Source organism: Tamandua tetradactyla, chromosome 20, assembly GCF_023851605.1.
Source record: "Tamandua tetradactyla isolate mTamTet1 chromosome 20, mTamTet1.pri, whole genome shotgun sequence".
In the NCBI taxonomy this organism is placed as follows: Eukaryota; Metazoa; Chordata; class Mammalia; order Pilosa; family Myrmecophagidae; genus Tamandua; species Tamandua tetradactyla.
The window spans coordinates 54,584,221-54,605,235 of record NC_135346.1 but is presented as its reverse complement, the minus strand read 5'-3'; the positions used below and the strand labels follow the sequence as shown (position 1 = coordinate 54,605,235).

Here is a 21,015-nt window from a genome sequence, read left to right as displayed (position 1 = left end):
CAAGTGTCCGTAAACAGAGGAGTACATAAGCAAGATGTGATCTGTACACACAATGGAATATTGTTCAGCCATAAAAATGAAGAATGAAGTTCAATACATGTTATAACATGGATGAACTTTGAAGACTTTTACTCATGTTGAGTAAAATAAGCCAGACACAAAGGGACAAATACAGTATGATTTCACTTTAGAAAACAACTAGAATATGCAAATTCATAGAAAAAGAAAGTAGAGTACGGGTTACCAGGGGTAGGAGGAAGGAGAGTAGGAGTTAATGCTTAATGGATGCAGAGTTTCTATTTGGGGTGATGGAAAAGTTTTAGTAATGGGTGGCGGTGATGGTAGCACAACAGTATGAATGTAATTAACACCACTGAATTGTATATTTGAAAGTGGATAAAATGGGAAATTTCATGTTGTTATACCACAATAAAAATTTTTTTTTAAAAAAGGGGAGGCAATAAACCAAAATGTTCATGAGTAACAGGATTCTGGCTTATATCCATTTTATGATTCATACTTTATTTTACCAATTTACTACAAACAAGCATGCACTGCTTTCAAAAATATTTTTCAAATGTTACTTATATAAAAATTACATACCCAATTGATTCCAAAAGCAAGAGGAGATTCCCCTACAGTGGGTGGGACAATGCTATCTCCTCTAGTAACAGAACCCAGAGAGTCTAAGGGATAGGTACCTTTGCCTTAAGAGATCTCCTCCCTGGAGAAGTTCTGCTTTCTCTAGGTTGTCGATTGCAATTTTGCAAGTGAGATTTGCTTTTCTCCATGAAGCCTGATTGCTGGAATCACAAGGGTCATGCGTGAGTTTCTGCTGATTCCACTGGGCTGTGAGTCCAACCCTAGCAGTTCTTCATTCCCACAAGAGAGGGATAGGAAGGCCAGAAAGTCCATCCCCATCGTCTACCACTTTCTCCTCTTGGTTGCCCAATGACTGCTCTAACTCAGGCCCCAAAACCTCTCGTCTGGATCCCAGGAGGCAACAGCTGGGATGTTCTCCAGTCTGTAGCTGTCTCCCATCCCCCACCCTCGAGGCAACCGGGGGGTGGGGGTGGTCTGGCCATAGCACTCCTCTGTTCACAGCCCTGCAGTGGCTTCAGACTTCTGGGTAACATCCAAATCCCCCAGCATGCAAGGCTCTTGCTGGCTGACCAGCCTCCCCAGCTTTGTCTCTCACTGTGACTCCAGAACATCTCGGGTGCCAGCATCACTGAAGCACCCACCTGTCCCCAACATCCTCAACTCTTTCAGGTTCCTGCTTCCTCAACTACTGCTGCACCACTGTCTAGGATGTCCTGGCCCTGCTCATATTACTAGAGGAGATGTCCTTCTCTCTCACCTCTTTCCTGTAGCCTAAACTGTATCCCCAAGTAAGATGATTTCAGTAAAGTTTTCTCTAAGGCTTTACACTGCTCTTACTTGTGTACTGGTTGATACATTCCTGAAGACAGGAATCTTGTATCACCACTATCTAGAATAACAGTTTCTGTCCCATAAGGTGTTTACAATTAATGTATGTTGTAGGAAGGAGAAAGAACAGAAAAATACAGTCTTCAATATTGTGTAAGGAAGTAAGCAGTTCTTTAAATACTATAGACCAAGCACAGTCAATCAAACAGTAGGGCTGAGTTAGTAAGATTTATTTACATTCTTTACCTAATCTCCCTTGTGAGCAACTCAAATTTGGTGGACAGCTCCCGGGGTCAGCAATGCAGCTTTTGGTGCTGGACTACAGAAAAGGTAATTGTACCCCCTGGAAAACCAAATTCATGCCCTAGAACTCTCACACAGCCAGCTCAAATTAATTGCACTGAGCCCTGGAAATATTTAAAAATTAAAATGTACAGTGCAGGCACTGACAGAGTGGTTTTCTAACAGACTGTCCATGCTAAAAGTTTTCAAATGAGCTCTCTGACCCCTGAACAACTCCTGGGCCATTTTGCACCTGATACTTAAAAAGAATCAGCTACATTTTCAAACTGTTTGCAAGGAAGGGCTGATGAATAGGCGACAGTGCCTGTCCTCAAGAAGCTCACATTTTAGTGGGAGAGAGATAAGCAAACAACACTTATCGCACAGTGTGACAAGATAAGTCAGGCAAGCACAATTACGGTTCAACACACAACTGTAAAAATATAAATTTACTGTTTTTTTCTCCTCTATCCTAGAATCATGAACAGTGATTCTCAACCTTTTTAAAATCTATGCTGAATTGACTTTGTCTGATGTAACTTAATTCAGGGTCTATAATCCAAGTACCTTCGGGGACAAGAAAGGCATAAGTCATCATATGATGAACTAACTGCTAAAGAACCACCACCTACGGTGTGTACACATGTCGCCATGCATATATCCCTCCCTACTCACATCAGATACCATGGTCATGTCTTTGTCAGTCAGTATCCCCATGAGGGTTGAATGTTACAAACACAGCTGCTGTCAGAGGGAATGAGGCTGGAGAATTACTCAAATTGGAAGCACATCCACAGACAAATACGGATCTGGCAGAGTTAGATCAATTAACAAGGATGAAGAGAAAACCCACAAGGATGATGGCATTGCAGGGGCTTCAAGGGAGAATGATCTAGACACCTGAGGACTGGGAAAAGTGATGGAGCCCTCCAATATTTTTGCAACAAGAACCCTCTATATGATCATGGTGTGAAGATCAAATGTGAAAGGAAAGCTATAATTTCATGCCAATGGGCAATTTTTCTAGAAAAGTTACCCCTCCTTTACATCAATATCAAGAATTAGTATATTGGGCAGGCCACAGTGGCTCAGCAGGCAAGAATGTTTGCCTGCCATGCCAGAGGACCCGGGTTCGATTCCCAGTGCCTGCCCATGTTAAAAAAAAAAAAATTAGTATATTATGGCAAAAACATAATCAAGGTTTATAAACAGCTTCTGATATAACTTAAATTTTGCTTAACATTACATAAGAGGAGCTTATTTTCATTTTTTGTTTCATTTTTAAGATAAAGTCCCTTTAAAACCTTTTAAATTTTGAACCATCTTAAACAGGTTGACTTTTTTTGGTACCAACTATCCTTAGATAAACAGGACCCTGTGTTCCCAAAGCATTCATTTTTCCTGCTTTGTTTTTAAAATACAAAATACAGAATAACATTAAATATGCTTTTGTAAACTATATACAGTTCCATTTATCCATACACCCCCCTCTTCCTCTCCTTTTGAGAATTACTGATACAAAAAGAATGTTCAGCCTGTGTGTTTAATGACACAATTAAGTAGTAATTAAACTAGGTTTATTAGGCAAACACATGTACATGCCTCACAGAGAGCAACTAAACCTTGCAAAAGCCACTGGCAGGAGGCCAGTGTCCTCCCTACCTGAGCATCTGCTTTTTGTGATTCTCCACCTGCTGGAGCAAAACTTGCTTCTCAGACTCTTTATCTTGCTCCTTGGCTGACTGCTCAAGATCCTTTGGAGGAAAATAGCTGTATATTAAAATTATTTTTAAAGCCAATATAAAAACAGAAGCACTTCTATTTCCAGGTCGTCCAACAGCCCCTGGAAACCCTCTTAAAACCTAGCTAGAAATGCTAGGTAACACATAACAAACATCCTTTTAAATATATGGCTGAGGTTGCAAGAAACTAAGTGTGGTGGTTTAGAGCTGTATGAACCCCAGAAAAACATGTTCTTAAATTTAATCCATCCCTGTGGCTATGAACCCACTGTAAGAATATTTTGATGAGTTTACTTCAAGTAAGGTATAGCCCAACTCAGTCAAGTTAGGTCTTAGCCCTATTACTAGAGTACTTTATAAGCAGAGTTAAATTCAGATATATCTATTGAGAAAGCCACAGAAGGGATAGCCAGAAATTGAAGGTCAATGGAACCTGGAAGAGAAAGGAGAGGCAGCAGAGGCCACCATGTGACAGAGGAGCCCAGGACAAAGGATCACTGGCAGCCCTTGAATGCTAGCCTTCCGGAAGAAAGCATTGCCTTGCTGCCTTGATTTGGATTTATCCTATCCTAAAAACCATCAGTCAATAAATTCCCATTGCTTAAGTTAACCCATTCCATAGTATTTACTTGAGCAGCCAAGAAACAAACAGCAAGGAAAATCTCAGGGCCCAAAAATGAAAAGAGAACTAAAAGCCAGAGCAATCAGCCAGTGAATGATGCGTAGCTGCCTGGGAGCAATGGCTGCTGGCTACAGTGATCTTGCTGCAATGAAACACACAAGAAAGATTACAAAATATGAGCTAACTGATCCCATACTTAGAGATCATGGAAATATCAAACTACTGTAAGGACTCACACTGGCTTACATCCTTAGTGAAAAGGTGAATTAGGAAAATGTTCACAGAGAGAAAACTTGTAGGCATGCCCTTTTTTGCTGTGGACTCTGGACAGAGGGGTAAAAATACCTCCCCTGAGAATTTATAACCAGGGACCTGCCCACACACTTGTCTGGGGCTCAAACTTTTCCTCCCTGAGTAGTTCAAGAACCTCCATAAAGAAAAATTAATATAAAAAGTGTCCCCAGGCTTGTGATAATACAAGAAGAACTGGCAGAAGCAAATGCAAAAAGCTCTGGAGAAACCTGCCTCAACCAAGGCTGCACAAAAGTCCTACAGTTAAGAACTGCTGAAGATGAGTGCTCACAGTCCAAAATAACCAATCCACCATAAGCAAGAATCAGCAGACATAGCCAGCAGCATTAGAGCCTCGGGAATTTCAGACAATAGTCTCCAGTGACAATTCGCCCCAATTTTCAAGTCACATATTTTTGTTTACATAATTAAAACAAGTTCCAGTGTCAATCAAGCTACTGATGCTAAAACATCAGTATTTTAGCTCATTTATATACTAATTTATTTACTTATTATATTGATTTATATACTAATTTATACATGTTGGTCTAGAAAAAGTATCTGTTATCACCAATTCAATAATTCAAAGATGACTTTCAATTTATGCCTTCAGATATCGCTGAAGTAAAGGGAGAAAAAAATAGAGAAATAAGCAACCATGAATAGAAAAACTTTTACAAAAGTAATCAGTTAACTGTTTATATAACTATTTGTGTAAAGACTATTCTCCCTACTAGAATGTAACATCCATAAAAGCAGGGCTGTATCTAGTGTGGTTTACTATACAGTTCCCTTGTGCCTGGCACATAACAGACACCAAATGGCTGAATGGAAGAATGCCATCATGGTAAGAAGAGAGGGAGAGAGGGAAGGAAGAGAAATGTATCATTTCCTCAGGAAAGGTTGCCTGGAAGTTCTGTCACAGAAAACTAGAGATAGTTCTGGAAGAAAAGGAAGGGGCAGAGTAGTACTTCTCACTCTTAGTATTTTTTTTAGGTTGCACATAAACCAAAGTGGAATCTAGGAGTCTTAATGTACACGTGATGTGACCAGAGTTTACAGAAGCACGAATAGGCTGGGCAAAGTGATGCCTGGAAAAAAAAACCAAACATGAGACACTGGTGATAGACTGATGGGGAAGAGTGAATGGGTTGGAGAGAGGAGCAGAGAAGAGGAAGTAGTTGAAGTCACCTCAGGGTTTTCAAGCTTAAAAACTCCAAAGGCAGTGATATACCTGCCATCTACTTGTTGACCCAGCTGATTCTGTGCTCTACATTCAAAAATACCCCATTTTTACCTGGACAGTGGGCTCATATATAGGGACACAGTCTCTGTCTAAACCTTTACTGCTGAAGAACCTGGACAGCTCTTAAACATCCATTTATGCAGAGGTTAGTCCAAGAACTGACCCCCCTTCACTATGACTTATCCTCAGCATTTCAGGTCTACAACCACTTACCTGAATTCTGTGCCGTAACTGTTGAAACTTCTCTTTCACTTTAGTGTTCAGTTCGGTAAGCGCACTTAATGGTCCTGAACAATCGCGAATATCCTAAGAGACATTGAAGAGGTGAAGAGGCCTTGCTTGAGGTAATGAAATGAAATGAAACCATCTGGACAGTGAGAGAGTCAGCCTAGACCACAACTAAGGTTGGCCTATGGACTGTAATTGATCCTGATCTTTGTTGATTACCTCTGTAACACAAACAGAAACATTATCATTTACATTTTTCCCAGGCCTTTTTAGATTAATTTTGAGCAGATAATATAAAAGCACACAGAGAAACACAACTCTGGTGTGACTTTTTATTAATTCCTAAAGTTTAACAAACTATTACCTAGCCAGTTTGAAAGGCTTAAAGCAACTTGCATGTCCAATGAGAATGGATATCCCAAAGTGATACTTTAATTTGAGACCTTTATGTGGCCTCTCTCTCTAAGCCCAATTCTGCAAGTGAAATCATTACCCTCTCCCTACATGGTACATGACATTCAGGGGTGAAAGTCTTCCTGGCAATGTGGGATATGACTACCAGGGATGAGCCTGGCCCTAGCACCATTGGGTTGACAATGCCATCCTGACCAAAAGGGGGGAAAGAAGTGTAAGAAATAAGGTATCAGTGGCTGAGAGTTCAAATAAAGTGGAGAGGCTACTCTTACACAAGCTTCAGCTGGACATTGTTACCTATCATAGTTTTCCAAAACCCAACCAAAACCATTCCTGCCAACCCTAAAGAACACCTAGGGCTTTATATGAGATTCTACAAAGGTTCCATGCACTAGGATTACATTCCAGAAACCCATAGGGGCCAGCCTCTCCAAGGACATCAACTAGTTCAACCCCCTATTCCATATTATCGACAGCCCCTTTCAACATGAAAAAGTTAGAATAGCCCAAACAATCGCAAAGAGCGGGAGAAAGATTAAAGGAGATGGTGGTTTTATCACCAGAAAAGGTAGGGTTTAACAAATGAATATGATTCCTGAATCATTATATAGATATTTTTTTAGTCTCTAGTGTCTTGGAGCAGCTAGTAGTAAAAAACCTAAAGTTGCGGAATTTAACCCATACCAAATTCTGAAATCTGTTCTACAACTAATTGTTGAGGTGTGCTTTGAAATTAATTCTTTTTTTGTATATATGTTATTTTTCACAAAAAAAGTTGATTGTGATGAATACACAACTATATGAAGATACTGTGAACCACTGATTATATACCTTGGATGATGACATGATATGTGAATATATATCAATAAAATTGCATTAAAATAAAAATAAATAAAACTCAGTAGGTAAACTCACTGCCCTCCCCCCTACGTGAGATATGACTCCCAGGAGTGTAAATCTCCCTGGCAATATGGGACAGTACTCCAGGGATGAGCCAGATCCAGCATCATGGGACTGAGAAAGCCTTCTTGACCAAAAGTGAGGAGAGAGAAATGAGACAAAATAAAGTCTCAGTGGCTGAGATATTTCAAACAGAGTTGAGAGGTTATCCTGGAGGTTATTTGCATGCATTATATAGATAGCCCATTTTAGTTTATGCTGTATTGAAATGACTGGAGGAAAGTACCTGAAACTGTTGAGCTGTGTTCCAGTAGCCTTGATTCTTGAAGACGAATGTATAATGATAATGCTTTTACAACTGACCGCATGATTATGAAAATCTTGTGTCTGATACTCCCTTTATCCAGAATACGGACAGATGAATAAAAAAATATGGACAAAAATAAATAATAGAGGGGATAAAGGGGAAAAAATCGGGTAGATTGAAATACTAGTCATCAATGAGAGGGAGGGGTAAGGGGTATGGGATGTGTGAGTTTTTTCTTTTTTCTTTTTCTGGAGTGATGCAATGTTTTAAAAATGACTATGGTGATGAATACACAACTACGTGATGATATTGTGAGCCACTGATTGTATACCATGTATGGACTGTATGTGTGTGAAGACTTGTCAATAAAAAAAAAACAATTTTAGACTTTTCCAACTTGAAAACCATGATGCTCAAATTTCTGGCATCACATGAAAAGATTAACTTCCTTCAGTTTGATTTTATAAACTATCTATGAGGAATCAAAGTATTTACAGATATCTTCCCTTTTTTTTTGGATGCATGGTCCAGGAGTTGAACTTGTCAGCTTCCTCATTACATTAAGGACCTCAGAGATTATGTACATATGTGAAGCAGTTAGTAGAGTGACAGGAACACTGTAATAGTGTAATACATCTAACTATAATCAATCTTTCTCATTAGCTACCACAGGAACCCAAATGTTAAGAGAGTATAAAACAGAGCAATTGAATGATGTCAAAAGGTAATTTCATTTGTATGAACCCTAAATTTATTTTTCTAAGATTGCTCAGAAGTTTGCAGTTTACACATGGGAGAAGTAACATTTACGAAGTTCAAGCGTCTGCATGGTTTCCTCACTTTTTTCCTTAGTTTAGTCATTAAACCACATTTCCTTGCACCGCGTGTTAAACCACTAATTTGGTTTATTCTGTATCTGGTCTACTGGGGAAGCTCTATTTTCCATTACTTTTGTCACAGCTCGTTGCAAATTCAGAGCTTACATCTAATATTCGATGACATTTGTTGCAAAGGAAAATGGTTTGCTTAAAATTAAGGCTTAAAACCCTTGGTTTTGGTTCCTGGTGACTGCCCATGCAAACAAACAAATAAACAAACAAAAACAAAAAAACCCTTGGTTTTTTTGCTAAACTTATGGAACCATTCCCACATTCCCAACTCTTGCCTATGTTGACTGATTTATTGCACCACTGCCTTTTTAAATGGGAGTTTAAGAGCCCTGATTCTATAGAACTATTAAACATTACCATCATGGAATCCCCTGATACTGTGTCAAACTTTAGGGACACCCAAATCAATAGGTCATGCCCTTGATCCTGAGGCTTACTCTTGTGAAGCTTATGTAGGTAGAAGAAAAGCTTCAACTACTTATAGGCATGGCTAAGAGGTACTTCTGGAGGACCTCTTTTGTTGCTTAGATGTGGCCTCACTCTCTCTAAGCCCAACTCTGCAAGTGAAATCATTGCCCTCCCCCTACGTGGGACATGGCATTCAGGGATGAAAGTCTCCCTGGTGACATGGGAGATGACTTCCAGGGATGAGTCCAGCCCTGGCACCATGAGATCAACAATTCCATCCTGACCAAAAGGGGGAAAAGAAGTGCAATTAATAAATTATCAGTGGCTGGGAGAGTTTAAATAGAGTCAAGAGGCTACTCTGAAGGTCACTCTTACGCAAGCTTCAGTTAGACATTGCTACCTATCATAACTTGCCATACCCTAACCAAAACCATTTCAACCAATCCTAAAGAACACCTAGGGCAATATATAAAATTCTACAAAGGTTCCATGCACTAGGGTAACTTTCCAGAAACCTACAGCCTCCAGATGGGTCCAGATAAGTACTGAAACCTAGCCCAGCCTCTCCAGAACATCAGATAGTTCCATCTCCCTACCCCATATTAGTGACAGACTCTTCCAATATGAAAAATTTAGAATTGTCATGTCCTACCCACCCCTAAAGAAAGGGATGGAAAGATCAATGGTGATGGTGGAGTTTTACAGAGACAATAGGATTTAACAAATGAATATGAATGCTGAATCATTAAATTGATGTCTCTTTTAGTCTCCAGTATTTTAGAGCAGCTAGCTATAAGTAAAAACCTAAAATTGTGGAATTGCAACCCATGTCAAACTCTGAAATATGTTCTACAACTAATTGTGGAGCTGTGCTTTGAAATCTATAGCTTTTTTTACATACATTATTTTTCACCAAAAAAAAACAGAGGGAAAAAAAGTCAATTGTGATGATTAAAAAAACTTAAGCCCTGTAGCCTCCTATATTCTGGAGCAGCTAGAAGGAAAAATATGAGAGGATCGTATGGTAGCTCATGAAAAACTCTGGAATCTGTCCTGTAACTACTTGTTGAAGAGTGCTTTGAAAACGACTGCTTTTTTCTTTCTTTGTTTTGTATATATGTTATATTACACAATAAAAAAGTTTTTAAAAAATTTAAAAAAAAGAACCCTGATTCTGGCTTAAGGCAAAATCCCTCAATTTCCCCATTTACTAAATAGAGGGGAGGAGACTCTCAAGATCCTTCCATAGGATGATTTTCCCTGTCCGGATCCCAGTTTTGACACTATCTGCCTTCTGATTCAGGCCTTAGCGCTTTACTCAATTTCCTCCTTTAAAAAAATCACATCTTGGGTCCAGGCTACACTCATTTCATCCGGCATGTCCCTTGTCAAGTGCGCTTCGGGATCACGGGGCACCAGACCCAGCAAGGCAGGCCGGCAGGGGGCGGCGCTAATAGCCTCCCGGACCCTAAGAAGTGGAGGATGGAGGCGGGCACCGGGAGGCGGGGCCTAGCAGCTAGAGGGAATAACAGAGTGACAGGTGTGTTGTGAGGTGTTCAGGGGCGGGGCAACTATCAGGGAAGACGTGGAAGGGACCAAACGGGGGTTTCAAAAGGGATGTTGAGGCAGGGTACACAGAAGTGACTGCGTCAGAAGAAGGAGTCTTAGGGGTGGCAGGAAAGAGGGCGAATCAGCGGTACCCGGATGCAAGATTAAGGCCAACTGTCACGGGGACTGGACCACAAGAGGGTAGACGACCACGGGGCGGGGCCAAAGGCCTCGGAGATTAGACCAAGTGTTAACAGTTCAGGGCTGAGACCGCCAAACCCCCAGGAGGCCCGCGGAGCTTGGGTGGCTGGAGCCCAGCAGGGTTCCCGGGAATTAGTACCTGGATAAGCGCCTTCACCTCCAGGTCGTATTTGACAATCTCTTGATTACAGATCCGGACGTGGACATCTTGAGGAGCCGCCATGTTCGGGACGCGGGCTACGGGCGTTGATAGTGGCCAAATATAAACGCGTTTGGCACCGCCTTCTCTCCCTCCCCTTGCGGCAGCGCCCCCTAGAGAGCGGCTTGAGCCGAGCCGGGGACTCCGCGCGGAACGGTAAGGGCGGGGTGAGAAACCGAGGTGGGCGCGGGAACGTCCAGCGCAGAATCCTGAGCGGTTCGCCCAGGAACTAAGACGTCGCCCGACATCTGGGGAAAACCAGCCTCATCTCTTGCAATGACCAAAATAAGATAGAGAGGAAGGGAAGAGGGACTACATACTGCTGGCTTAGGAAAACTAAAAAACTGAAAGAAAAATATCAATTAGGATGGCCTGGGGGGGGAACGAATAATTGCTTATATTTCTTAAAATTTTTTTGTACTTTTCACACGTTCTACAGTGAGTATAAATTGTAGAGTACGTAAAAGAAAATGATAAACGTTATTCTTTTATTAATGTGTGGAATTCAAGGCACTTCATTCGTGTACCTCTTGTTTTTCCAACCCACAGCTCGAGGGGTCTTTCTAAAACGCAGAACTGATCGAGGCACTTCCCTTCTGTGGTTCCTGACGTTCCCTTTTGCGTACGATTGGATTTATTAAATCGACCTCACTGGAGTAGTTTTGATGGATTTAGCAAAATATTGTAAGAGCAGGCCCTCAACAAATAGTGGCACTCACATTTTATTTTTATTATTACTAAATAGTCCAGGTTTCTTAGCGAGCCCTCAAGGCTGACGGCCATCACCCTATCCCCCATTCCTGGATTCCTCAAGCTCTTTTTGGACCTGAAGCCTTGGAACATGGTATCCTCTTCCTAGAATGCCTAGAATTGGCTAAGAGTAGATTAGAAACCTGCTGCAAGGTTACCCGAATTGAAAGTGGCAGGGTCTTCACCAAAAGCCACAGCTTTGCTCAAAATCACATATGGCTGCTTGGGTAGGGCTGTGCAAACCAGGCTTCGTGCTGGTCCACCGTGCTCCTTCAGCTCTGGGCACAGCCCTCCCTTAAGGGGAGCCCTTCATCACCTCACTGCACCTAAAGGAAGCAGTGTAAAGTAGGCCTGGGCATTGCCCACTCACATTCCTCTGTGCCTCAGTTTCCTCAGTGGTGATAACCCTAGCAATTACTTCACAGGGTAGGTTTGATGATTGAGATAACATGAAAAAAAGCACCACTGCATTTGCCTGGTATAAGAGATGCAAGCATGTTAGCTCCTATTATTATATTACTAGATGACTTTTTTTTTCTAGTACTTTCTACTCAGCCAGGCTCTGAGTACTAAGTACTTTATGTGTATCATCTCCTGGTAACCCTCACTGTAACTCCATGAGGTAGAGCTTTTATAGACTTTACACATTTTACAGATAAGGTAAAGGACAAAAATGCATAATAAGTTGCCCAAAGCCACAGAGCAAATAAAACTTGCCAGGTCAAAGAACATATGCATTTTAAAAATCCGATACATGCTACCAAATTGTTCTGCATCAGGGTAGTATCAATTTACACTCCTACCAGTGAAGTGCTAGTAGAAATGCCTGTTTTCCCACATGGTGTGTTAACCAACATGTGAATTAAGTGAAAAATGCATCTTTTGATTTGCATTTCTCCTATAATGATTGAGGTTGAGGCCTTTTCCCTATGTTTAAAAGCTATTATTTATCTTTTGTCTGCTTTTCTATTGGGTTTTTGGCCTTTTTCATATTAATTTCCAGGAACTCTTCATGTATTAGGAGGCTATCCTTTAGAGATGTTGCGAAGCTTTTTTCTTAGTCTACAGAATATTGACTTGGTTGACAGTGCTTTTGACCATAAACTGGTTTTACTTTGACCATAAACTGGTTTAAAACCATAAACTGGTTTTAAAACAAAAAAGTAAAAAAGTGTTTTTGTTTTACGTAGTGGAATTTACTTATCTACATTTATGGCTTCTGGATTTGGGGTCCAAGTTAGAAAGGCCTTCCCTAACCCTGGAGGTTTAAAGGAATCCTCCCACATTTCTTTGTAATGTTTTTATGGTTTCGTTTTTTCCTTTTAACATTTAGCTTTTAATCCATTTTGAAATATATATTGGCTTGTTTTGTGAAGTATACAGATCCAATTTTACTTTTCCTTGATGTTATCGAGTTATTCCCATACTATTTTTTTTATAATGAAGGTTTATTACCAATACTAATAAAAGTCTATTTTTATTTCCCCAAGCTCCATATACATATTTCTTTCATAATTATGAGCTTAAAAAAAGATGTGAAAATGTGACCCATACTATTTACTGAAGAATCCATCTTTTTCTCACTGGTTCTGAATGCCACGTTTACTATACTAAATTTTCATATATATTTGAGCCTATTTCTAAATTTTCCATTCTGTTTTATTCTCCTATCTATTCTCTCATGCACCAACATTACACTGTTTTAATTATACTTTTATGTTTAAATATCTGGTAGGACTAAACATCCCCCTCACTTTTTTTTTGTCCCAGCAACTTCCAGCTACTCCCCTCTCCCCACCCCACAGGAACTTTAGTTTTGCTTTTCAGACCCTACTAGAATGTGTCATTGGGGTGACACTACATTTTTTATCTCACTTAGGAGGACTGACAGCTTTATGATGCTGACTGCTTCTGCTGAAGAACTTGGCATATCGTCCCATTTATTCAAGTCTCCTTCTGAGTCCTTTATAGTATCTTAAATATTTCTTTATCGAGACCTTGTACATTTTCTGCTAACTTTATTCCTGGTGATGTTAAGATTCAAACCTTTTGAGGAAACTGAGGTTAACATTCTTCAGGCCACTTCAATATTTTGGATCCCAAATGGAAGCTCCCTATTAAAACAGCAGAGAAGCCTGAAAGCCTGCAAGGTGAGGATCTCCCCACATGACCTTGGACCCCTTTCACATCATATTTTTTGCTCTAAACTCCTAATGCCAGCAATAGTTCCCAAATTGCATCTCTAGGCAGCAACTAAAGATTAAGAAAACAGCTCCCACCTAACAAAGAGACTCAATTTTAAGTCCTCCTTCTCAAGGCCATCTTTGCAGAAGAGGTGTGCCATCTTGTGACCAACACCCTCAATCACTGACTACTCCCAATGTTTTCTCCCCCCCCACCCGTCCCCCACCTGCCCCACTGTCATCTTTATCCACTCATTCCTGAGACTTTAGTTAAAACTTTTGCTAGGCTTTGGCTTTAGTTCCTTCTGGTTTTCAGATTCATCCTCCTAACTTTAAAATATCGTCTGTGACTTAGTCTAGTGCTTTAGATACGAGTTATTTCAGACTGGAGTTTGAGTTGGGGCTCTATATCATATTAGCTGGGTCTGGGGCAAGTGACCTCCTCCAAGTCTAATCTGATTCCTGTGGTTAAAATGGATGTGACTACCTGCCTCACTGGGCTGTTGACAGTAGCAGCTGAGGCTTCTGATGGGCAAGCAGCTATGGGGGTCTTAAAGAATGTCACCCCTAGAGCCCAGAGTTTTCTAACATCTTCCTATTCTGAACCTTTTTTTTTCTTTTGTACAGGCAGGCACCAGGAATTGAAACCAGGTCTCCAGCATGGCAGGCAAGAATTCTGCCACTGAGCCACCGCTGCACCACCCTTATTCGGAACCTTTTAACTGGGCTGAGACTAAAGAGTTCATATGGCTCTGAGATCACTAGCAGTGAAAAGAAACAACTGAATGACCCATCTAGGAAGGCAGTACACGTTGAAGTGCCATTTCTAGGCACTATACTAACCTTAAAGTTCCCAGGACCACAGCAGAGGATCCTGTGAGTGGCCCTGAGAGGCCTGAAGTAGAACCAGACCATGGGAGGCCACGTCCACTTTGCTTCCTGATGACCCCCATGCACATGAAGCCAAAAGGGCTTCTACAGGGATCCAGGAACATCAAGAACACAAGATTGGCAACTGGATATAGTACCTGTATCTTTGAAAACACCTCCGCTACAGTAATTCTACAGCCCTTGGCATATGTGTGGCAGCTCTTGTATTGTTCTGCAGTCCTGTTCACATGCCATCTCCTTCAGCAGAAAGAGTTCCTGGAGGGCGCTATAAACTCTGTATTCAGGTACCCAGCACAAATCCTGGCACAGTAAGTGCTAAACAAATGTTAGCTGAAGGATTACATACTGCTACAGTGGTATTCACTCAGGTTCCCTGCTGGAAGACTTTATACATATGCCTGGCCTAGCTCGGGGCCTTATTTTGAATTATTAAACAAACACATACAAAAGTTTAAATCAGGAGACCCAAAATATTTTATTTTCCTCCAAGAGAAATCACTTGCCCAAACCCTCAAAGAGAAATAAGTATAAACTATAAACTCATGCTTTAAACTATAAAGAATGCAAATGTTTGATGTCAACAAATGATTTTACATAATAGCTAAATTTCTCTAAAGTATTTAAAAATCAGCCCGGGGTGGCAAAAAATTGTTAGCTCTTTGGACCCTACCAGGAAAGGGGCAGCAGGATCAACAGTGCGTTGCTCTCTTTATTTTTGTATTTCTTTGCAATGAGTTATCTTGAAGAGCAGTGATGCTTACCTTGGTAAGAAACAGAAAAGCAAGAGAGAAAGGACAGGGGAAAACATGAGGCAAACAATTCAAAACCTTTTCTTTTTGTCTTTTTTTATTTTAAATTACAAAGGATGTTGCATACACTGATGAATCTGTATCTGACTAGAAGTGCTTAGGGGTTGGAAAGTGACAGAAAACAAAGGCAACATATGGATTGCCTTTTATTCTGAAAAGAAAAACTGCACAACTATTAACCAACATTTAATAGAATAATTTTTAAACAGCTCATGCGTCAACAAGATAAAATTCTTTCTAGACAAGAGACAAGACTGAATCCAATAAAAAGTTTCTTTGCTCCAGTTGTGGGGGGGTGGGGGGACCCTACAGAATATTTGATAGCGTTACAAATAGGATCCTACGCAACTATGCAAAAGAGGTTGCCACATTGTATGAACAAATGTTTTGAATTCTTGCCCTTCCAATCTTCTCTCATGACTTTTTATGTGCTGTCAGCCCTAGTATCACTGTTAACCACAAATGTTAAGCTACAAGACAAATCATAGAGAAAAGAAGATAAAAAAAAGCAGGCAGTGGAATACAGTGTCATAAAATGTGGAAAGGCAGATACAGTACACACATACACATTTCTGTTATTTGGTTCTGAAAAAAAAAAAAGAGTGAAGGGCAAGACATAGTAATCAGTCCCGCTCCCATCCACCCAGAATTAATTACACCATTGTGTTTACACTGTTATGAAAGAGGCAAACCTAGTTCACCCAAACTTGGCACACAGAAATACCCAACGCTGATGTTCTTCACTAGTCACACCAAGTCTTTAATTCCAAAATAATATGTGGCAGTAGTTTTAAGGTTCTGTTCCTTTACTACTACCCCCCAAACCTCTTTTCTAAACAAAAATGGCGATTTGGCATAATTCAGTTCCTAGGTGTAATTTCTACAATTTCAGTCAGTTTACTAAGCATGAGGACTATGCTTCAACACATAATCCCCATTTGCCTTTCAGTAGTATATTGTCATCATTTTTCCCCAACACGCTTATTCCTTAAAACGAAACAATCATTCCTACAGTTGACATTCATTGTTACATCCCAATGTGTTTGAAATATTAAAAAAACATGGAGTCATCTTCTCATAATGCCCTTATTAAGATTACAAAGATTACAAAAGAATCCACAAGTATTACGGCACTGTGTGAGACTTATTTGTCGTGATCCGAGGGAAGAACAAGACTGCAGTTCTGTGCAAAGTTGTGGAAATGGCCTCAGTTCCATGGGAAATGGTATTCCACAATAGACTTCACTAGAAGGATAATCAAAACCTTTTACTTTAACACTGAAAGCATAATTCAACACATTCTCAAAATTCAAGTTTCAAGATTTGGAGAGATGCTAGCATTCTGTTATGTAATTAACTAGAAAATACTTAAACAGAATTTCAGGAAGACCAGAAGAAGAAAGGAAATGTGGTAAGTTTTTGTAATTCCTGCTGAAGGCAACTTCAAGTCATTTCTTAGAAAGTTAACTAAATCTTAGCAGCTAAAATATCTTTAAATGTATGGAATAAAGAAAAGCACATCCATTTTTGACATTTTGGTGAATAAACTAACAGCTTTATTAATGAAGGCAAACATCAGATAATTGTATGAATAGTATATATAAAAAAAGAAATCCAACTAACAGCATTGTATTTCAAAAGTACTGTATTTCTGTTTCTTTTAACGAGACTTGTCATCTGTTTTATAAAACAAACAAAATGGGTACTCTTCTCCTAAAAAATTCTGGAAAAATGAAACAGTAAATTTCAAGCCAATGAACTGAACACACCTTTCTTTAAATGCAGACTATTGCTAAGAAGCAAATAACGTCAAGCATTGGAAAGATGTATGACAAATTTATGAAAGTCAGAAAAGAGAGATGTAGTGAAATTACTGCTACTCTTTCCCCCTCATATTGAAAGACCATTCAAAACTGGTCTTTCATACAAATATAAAATAACTATAAAGAAGGGGAATTTGAAACCATTTCCATCTGAAATCCTTCATGATGCTTTTGTAATAGCTCTGATTTTCTTACCAAAAAGCTCAAAGTAAAAGATTTAGGAAGTGGAAGGGAATGAAGACGTTTAGTTTTAAATGTACAAGTAAGGCACAATATAAAGCCACATCATAATCTGTCATGAAGGATATAGGAAAGGACAAGAATCATACATGGTACAGTAGAACAGGCAATCGTATCGACTGAAAAAGTGTGGCACCCAATTTAAAACTCAGACAAGATCTTAACAAGAGCAACTGGACAGCATGCTTTCATATGGAGACAAACTCTATAAAGAATCCAGTGTATCTGAAACTAGGAAGAAAGTTTTTTGTTTGCTTTTAATCATAGTAGTACTAGAGTCAAAGTCTTATAATTGCTTTGGGAACAATGGGTTTATTTGAGGTGAATTCACAATGCCTTCACTTAAAGTAAGATTCTGGACTTCATTATGAGCTATCTGTATACCTTGTATGAACACAAAAAACCTTTAGAGAGCTCTTCTCTAATGATCTTCACCCGAAAATACATGCCACAATTTTCAAAAACAGAACATGTACAATTGTTGGGGTTTTTATGTTACCCTTATAAGATTGGTTTGTGTGATACACTAAACATATATATTTTAATGACAATAGAGGAAGCAGATTATTACTGGCATTGAAGTACAACCATTTCTAGACGGTTTAAAATGCCACAGAGTCCCCTGGTTAAAATGTAAAGCTGCACAGCTTGCCTATGTCATCTTTATGATAAAGTTAAAACAGCAAAAGGATTTAACTTTTACTCTACATTTTACTGCCAGGTTTTTATGTAGATCAAGTATCGCTGCAGCATTCTGACCAGCCCAGATTTAGCAGCAAATGGCAGGAATCATATAAAATGCAATTTTTTTTTAACAAAGTGCTTTTCTAAGATATACATACATATATAAATAGATACAAAATAAAGTGTCAACATTAAAAAGCTCAACTATTTAAAAGCTTTTAACTATTTAACTTAAGTAGTACATATAAAACACTGAAATGCAAGGATATGGAATCTACTAAACAGATTCAAAGTTTTTTGTTTTTTGTTTTTTGTTTTTTTTGAAATGCAAGACCGAAAAACCATATTCTGGTTTGTAGACTGGAAAAAAGTATCAAAAACCAGAACTCCTAACAGAGCAGCCAGAAAGGGGCAATTTTATAAACCTCATCAGCTGAATCTCTACCATAAAGTGATTTTCACCTGATTGCAAAAACTGCCATATTTTGGACACTTTTCAATTTAACAGATATACTCTTGTCAAGACTTCATATACTTCCACGTTACAAACCTGTGTTTGCCTTCTCCCACCTTTAAGAGGAAAAACTTTAAACAATGAGCTTACATTCTGATAAACCATTAGATATGAGCTTATCATCTGTTTAGTGTAAATGTACTAATCAAGTACATTTCCACCAACCACTAGGAAAATTTTCTGCGTCACAGTACAGCGAAGGTGTTAAAATAATCCTTCTTGGAGTTTCTTTTTCATGATGTCAGAGAAGCATGTAAGCCACATTGTTCTGCTGTTGCTGTGTGTTTTAGTATCAAACCTTCATAAGCTGTAGGTTCACATGCTACAGCTTACAAATAGGGGAGACAGAAAGGAAAGGAAAAGGAAAACACACTATATAGACAAAGTATAATTAAAGAGTAACTTCTCCAAGGGCAACTTGGAGAAATAGATACTTTCCCAGCAGCTAGGTCTGAAATTTTTGGTTTTTTTTTTCTTGCTAGATAGGATTTTATGTTTGTTTGTTTGTTTTTCAAGTGTAGCATTTAAGCCACCAGTTTTCAGAGTTCAGAAAACAAAATTTGAGGGTAAAAATTAAGAGAAACAGGATGGAAATAGTCTGTGGGGAAGGTAGGTTTATAATGCTGCCTTGACATAAGAAATTTATCCTCAAGAGGTAAAGCTTTAACACAGTTAAAACACTGACTAATGAAGCTTATGTGAGCAAAAAAGAGCACCTAAAAACTAAATGTGTTAATATTTCTCAATTCTAGAAACTATAGAAGTCACATGTAAGTGTGAAGAAGCTAGTTTGAAAATACCTGTACAAAAATATAAAAATCTATAAATTTTTGTTTTGTTTTAAGCTTGTGTTGATCTTTGAAAATATTACATGCACAATAATACATCAATTGGAAAAGTGGCAACTAAAGAATTAGATATATTTTTAGCTTTTTTCTTTCTTTACATATATATATATACATAATACAATAAAAATAATCTGCATTTTGGTTGTTTGGTGGAAGTATACTACAATAGGCTAAATAAACTTTAATTTTCAAAGTCAAAAATTATTTTACCAATAGCTTACTAAAATGAAATATATTAAAATTTCCTACATTAAGTGCAGAAATGAAAAGACTTACAGACACCTAAATGGCCACCAACTTATCTACTATGGAAGCGAACTAGAGGAACAGCAAAATAATATTTGTATGTATGGATGCTCCTTCTGTAGATAATTGGACCCAAACAGAAATAAAATTCACAGTTCAGTAAGATCCCTAACCCTGACCTTTTAATTTTTTTTCTTTTTTTCCTTTTTTTTTTTTCATACATTCATACAGTATCATGTAAGCTGTGCAAAACTTTACTTAGACTGGCAGTTTGCCATATCAGTTGCATTTGTCTTTGGTACAAAAAATAAAACAATCGTAATAATGTGCAAGTATTTGTCTTCTTCCGGTCAAGTACCGAAATTGAGTTTTCTAGAGCCATCTTTTTTTTGTTGGTTTTTTTTTTTGTTGTGTTTTTTTATACAATACACAGACTCTGTGGCATATATCTACATTTCAACATAGTCCTATATACATTCAAAAAATTTGAAAAAGAGTTGGAACAAAAACCATTTAAACCCCGTAATTTTTCCACCTATATATCTTGTTTTTCCTCATTAGGGTTTTTCATCATACAAAATATTACCAGTTTTGTAGTTTCCCCAAAATACAAGGCACAAAGAATATGCTTTTTTTTTTCTTACTTGCACAGACAGTGATGATATATATATATATATATATCAATATAACAACGTATATATTGAGCTCTGAAATGAACGTTTAACATGGCACACAGGCATGGGTATGCCATGTACAAGTGAGATTAATGGTGGAAAATTAGAACCTAAAGCGGTAATTCTAAAAACAACCTAAACTGTTTAAAAAAAAATGCTTCCTCAATTTTTTTTGTGTGGTTCAGAGCATAAACCTGCCACAACATTTGGCATTTACTATTATTTTCACCCCTCCAAAACATTTTACTTCAACAGATTTTTACAATCTGTATCTAAACATTTACTTTTAAACATATGGGAGTTTCAATTCTGATGCCAATAGCAGTTTTAACCATGGTTTATGCTCTGAAAATGCAATAATCAAGTATTCTGGATCATGCTTCACTTATGCTACTTAGTTCTTAAAACAATGTAACCTAATTGTAAATGTTTACGTAATGCTAAACTGACATGCAAAACAGAATGAAAATTTACAATGAAGAACGTGACAAACACAGACATTTCTGACCAGTGGTCCAATGAGGCTGATTATACTTTTGATGTTGGTATCCTTAGTCCTACAAGGCCTCCAGTGGGATTGCCTTCTGCAGTCTTCTCTAACACTTGGTTAACAAATTCGGAGGTTTGCCCAGCAACTGGGAGAC

At 38.7% G+C, this 21,015-nt stretch overlaps 2 protein-coding genes and 1 long non-coding RNA gene across 5 annotated transcripts in view; 1 reads left to right on the top strand and 2 right to left on the bottom strand.

The window, feature by feature from the left end:
* BNIP1 (BCL2 interacting protein 1) overlaps positions 1 to 10,778 on the bottom strand; it is a 19,661-nt gene extending 8,883 nt beyond the window's left edge. Inside the window, exons 1-4 of one of the 2 annotated variants that reach the window (XM_077137667.1) lie at positions 10,650 to 10,778; positions 5,828 to 5,920; positions 3,376 to 3,467; positions 702 to 803 (exon numbers count right to left, since the gene is read on the bottom strand). In XM_077137667.1, the coding sequence (XP_076993782.1) occupies positions 702 to 803; positions 3,376 to 3,467; positions 5,828 to 5,920; positions 10,650 to 10,733 (371 nt within the window). In that variant the 5' untranslated portion in view covers positions 10,734 to 10,778. The remainder of the gene's footprint in view (positions 1 to 701; positions 804 to 3,375; positions 3,468 to 5,827; positions 5,921 to 10,649) is intronic. The other variant, XM_077137668.1, reaches the window with a different exon arrangement.
* Positions 10,308 to 18,334, top strand: LOC143664126 (uncharacterized). Its single transcript, XR_013166328.1, has 3 exons — positions 10,308 to 10,865; positions 13,339 to 13,609; positions 14,270 to 18,334. It is a non-coding gene; the product is annotated as an uncharacterized LOC143664126 (long non-coding RNA).
* CREBRF (CREB3 regulatory factor) overlaps positions 16,876 to 21,015 on the bottom strand; it is an 86,583-nt gene continuing 82,443 nt past the window's right edge. For both annotated transcript variants that reach the window (XM_077137665.1, XM_077137666.1), the window contains exon 9: positions 16,876 to 21,015. In XM_077137665.1, the coding sequence (XP_076993780.1) occupies positions 20,900 to 21,015 (116 nt within the window). In that variant the 3' untranslated portion in view covers positions 16,876 to 20,899.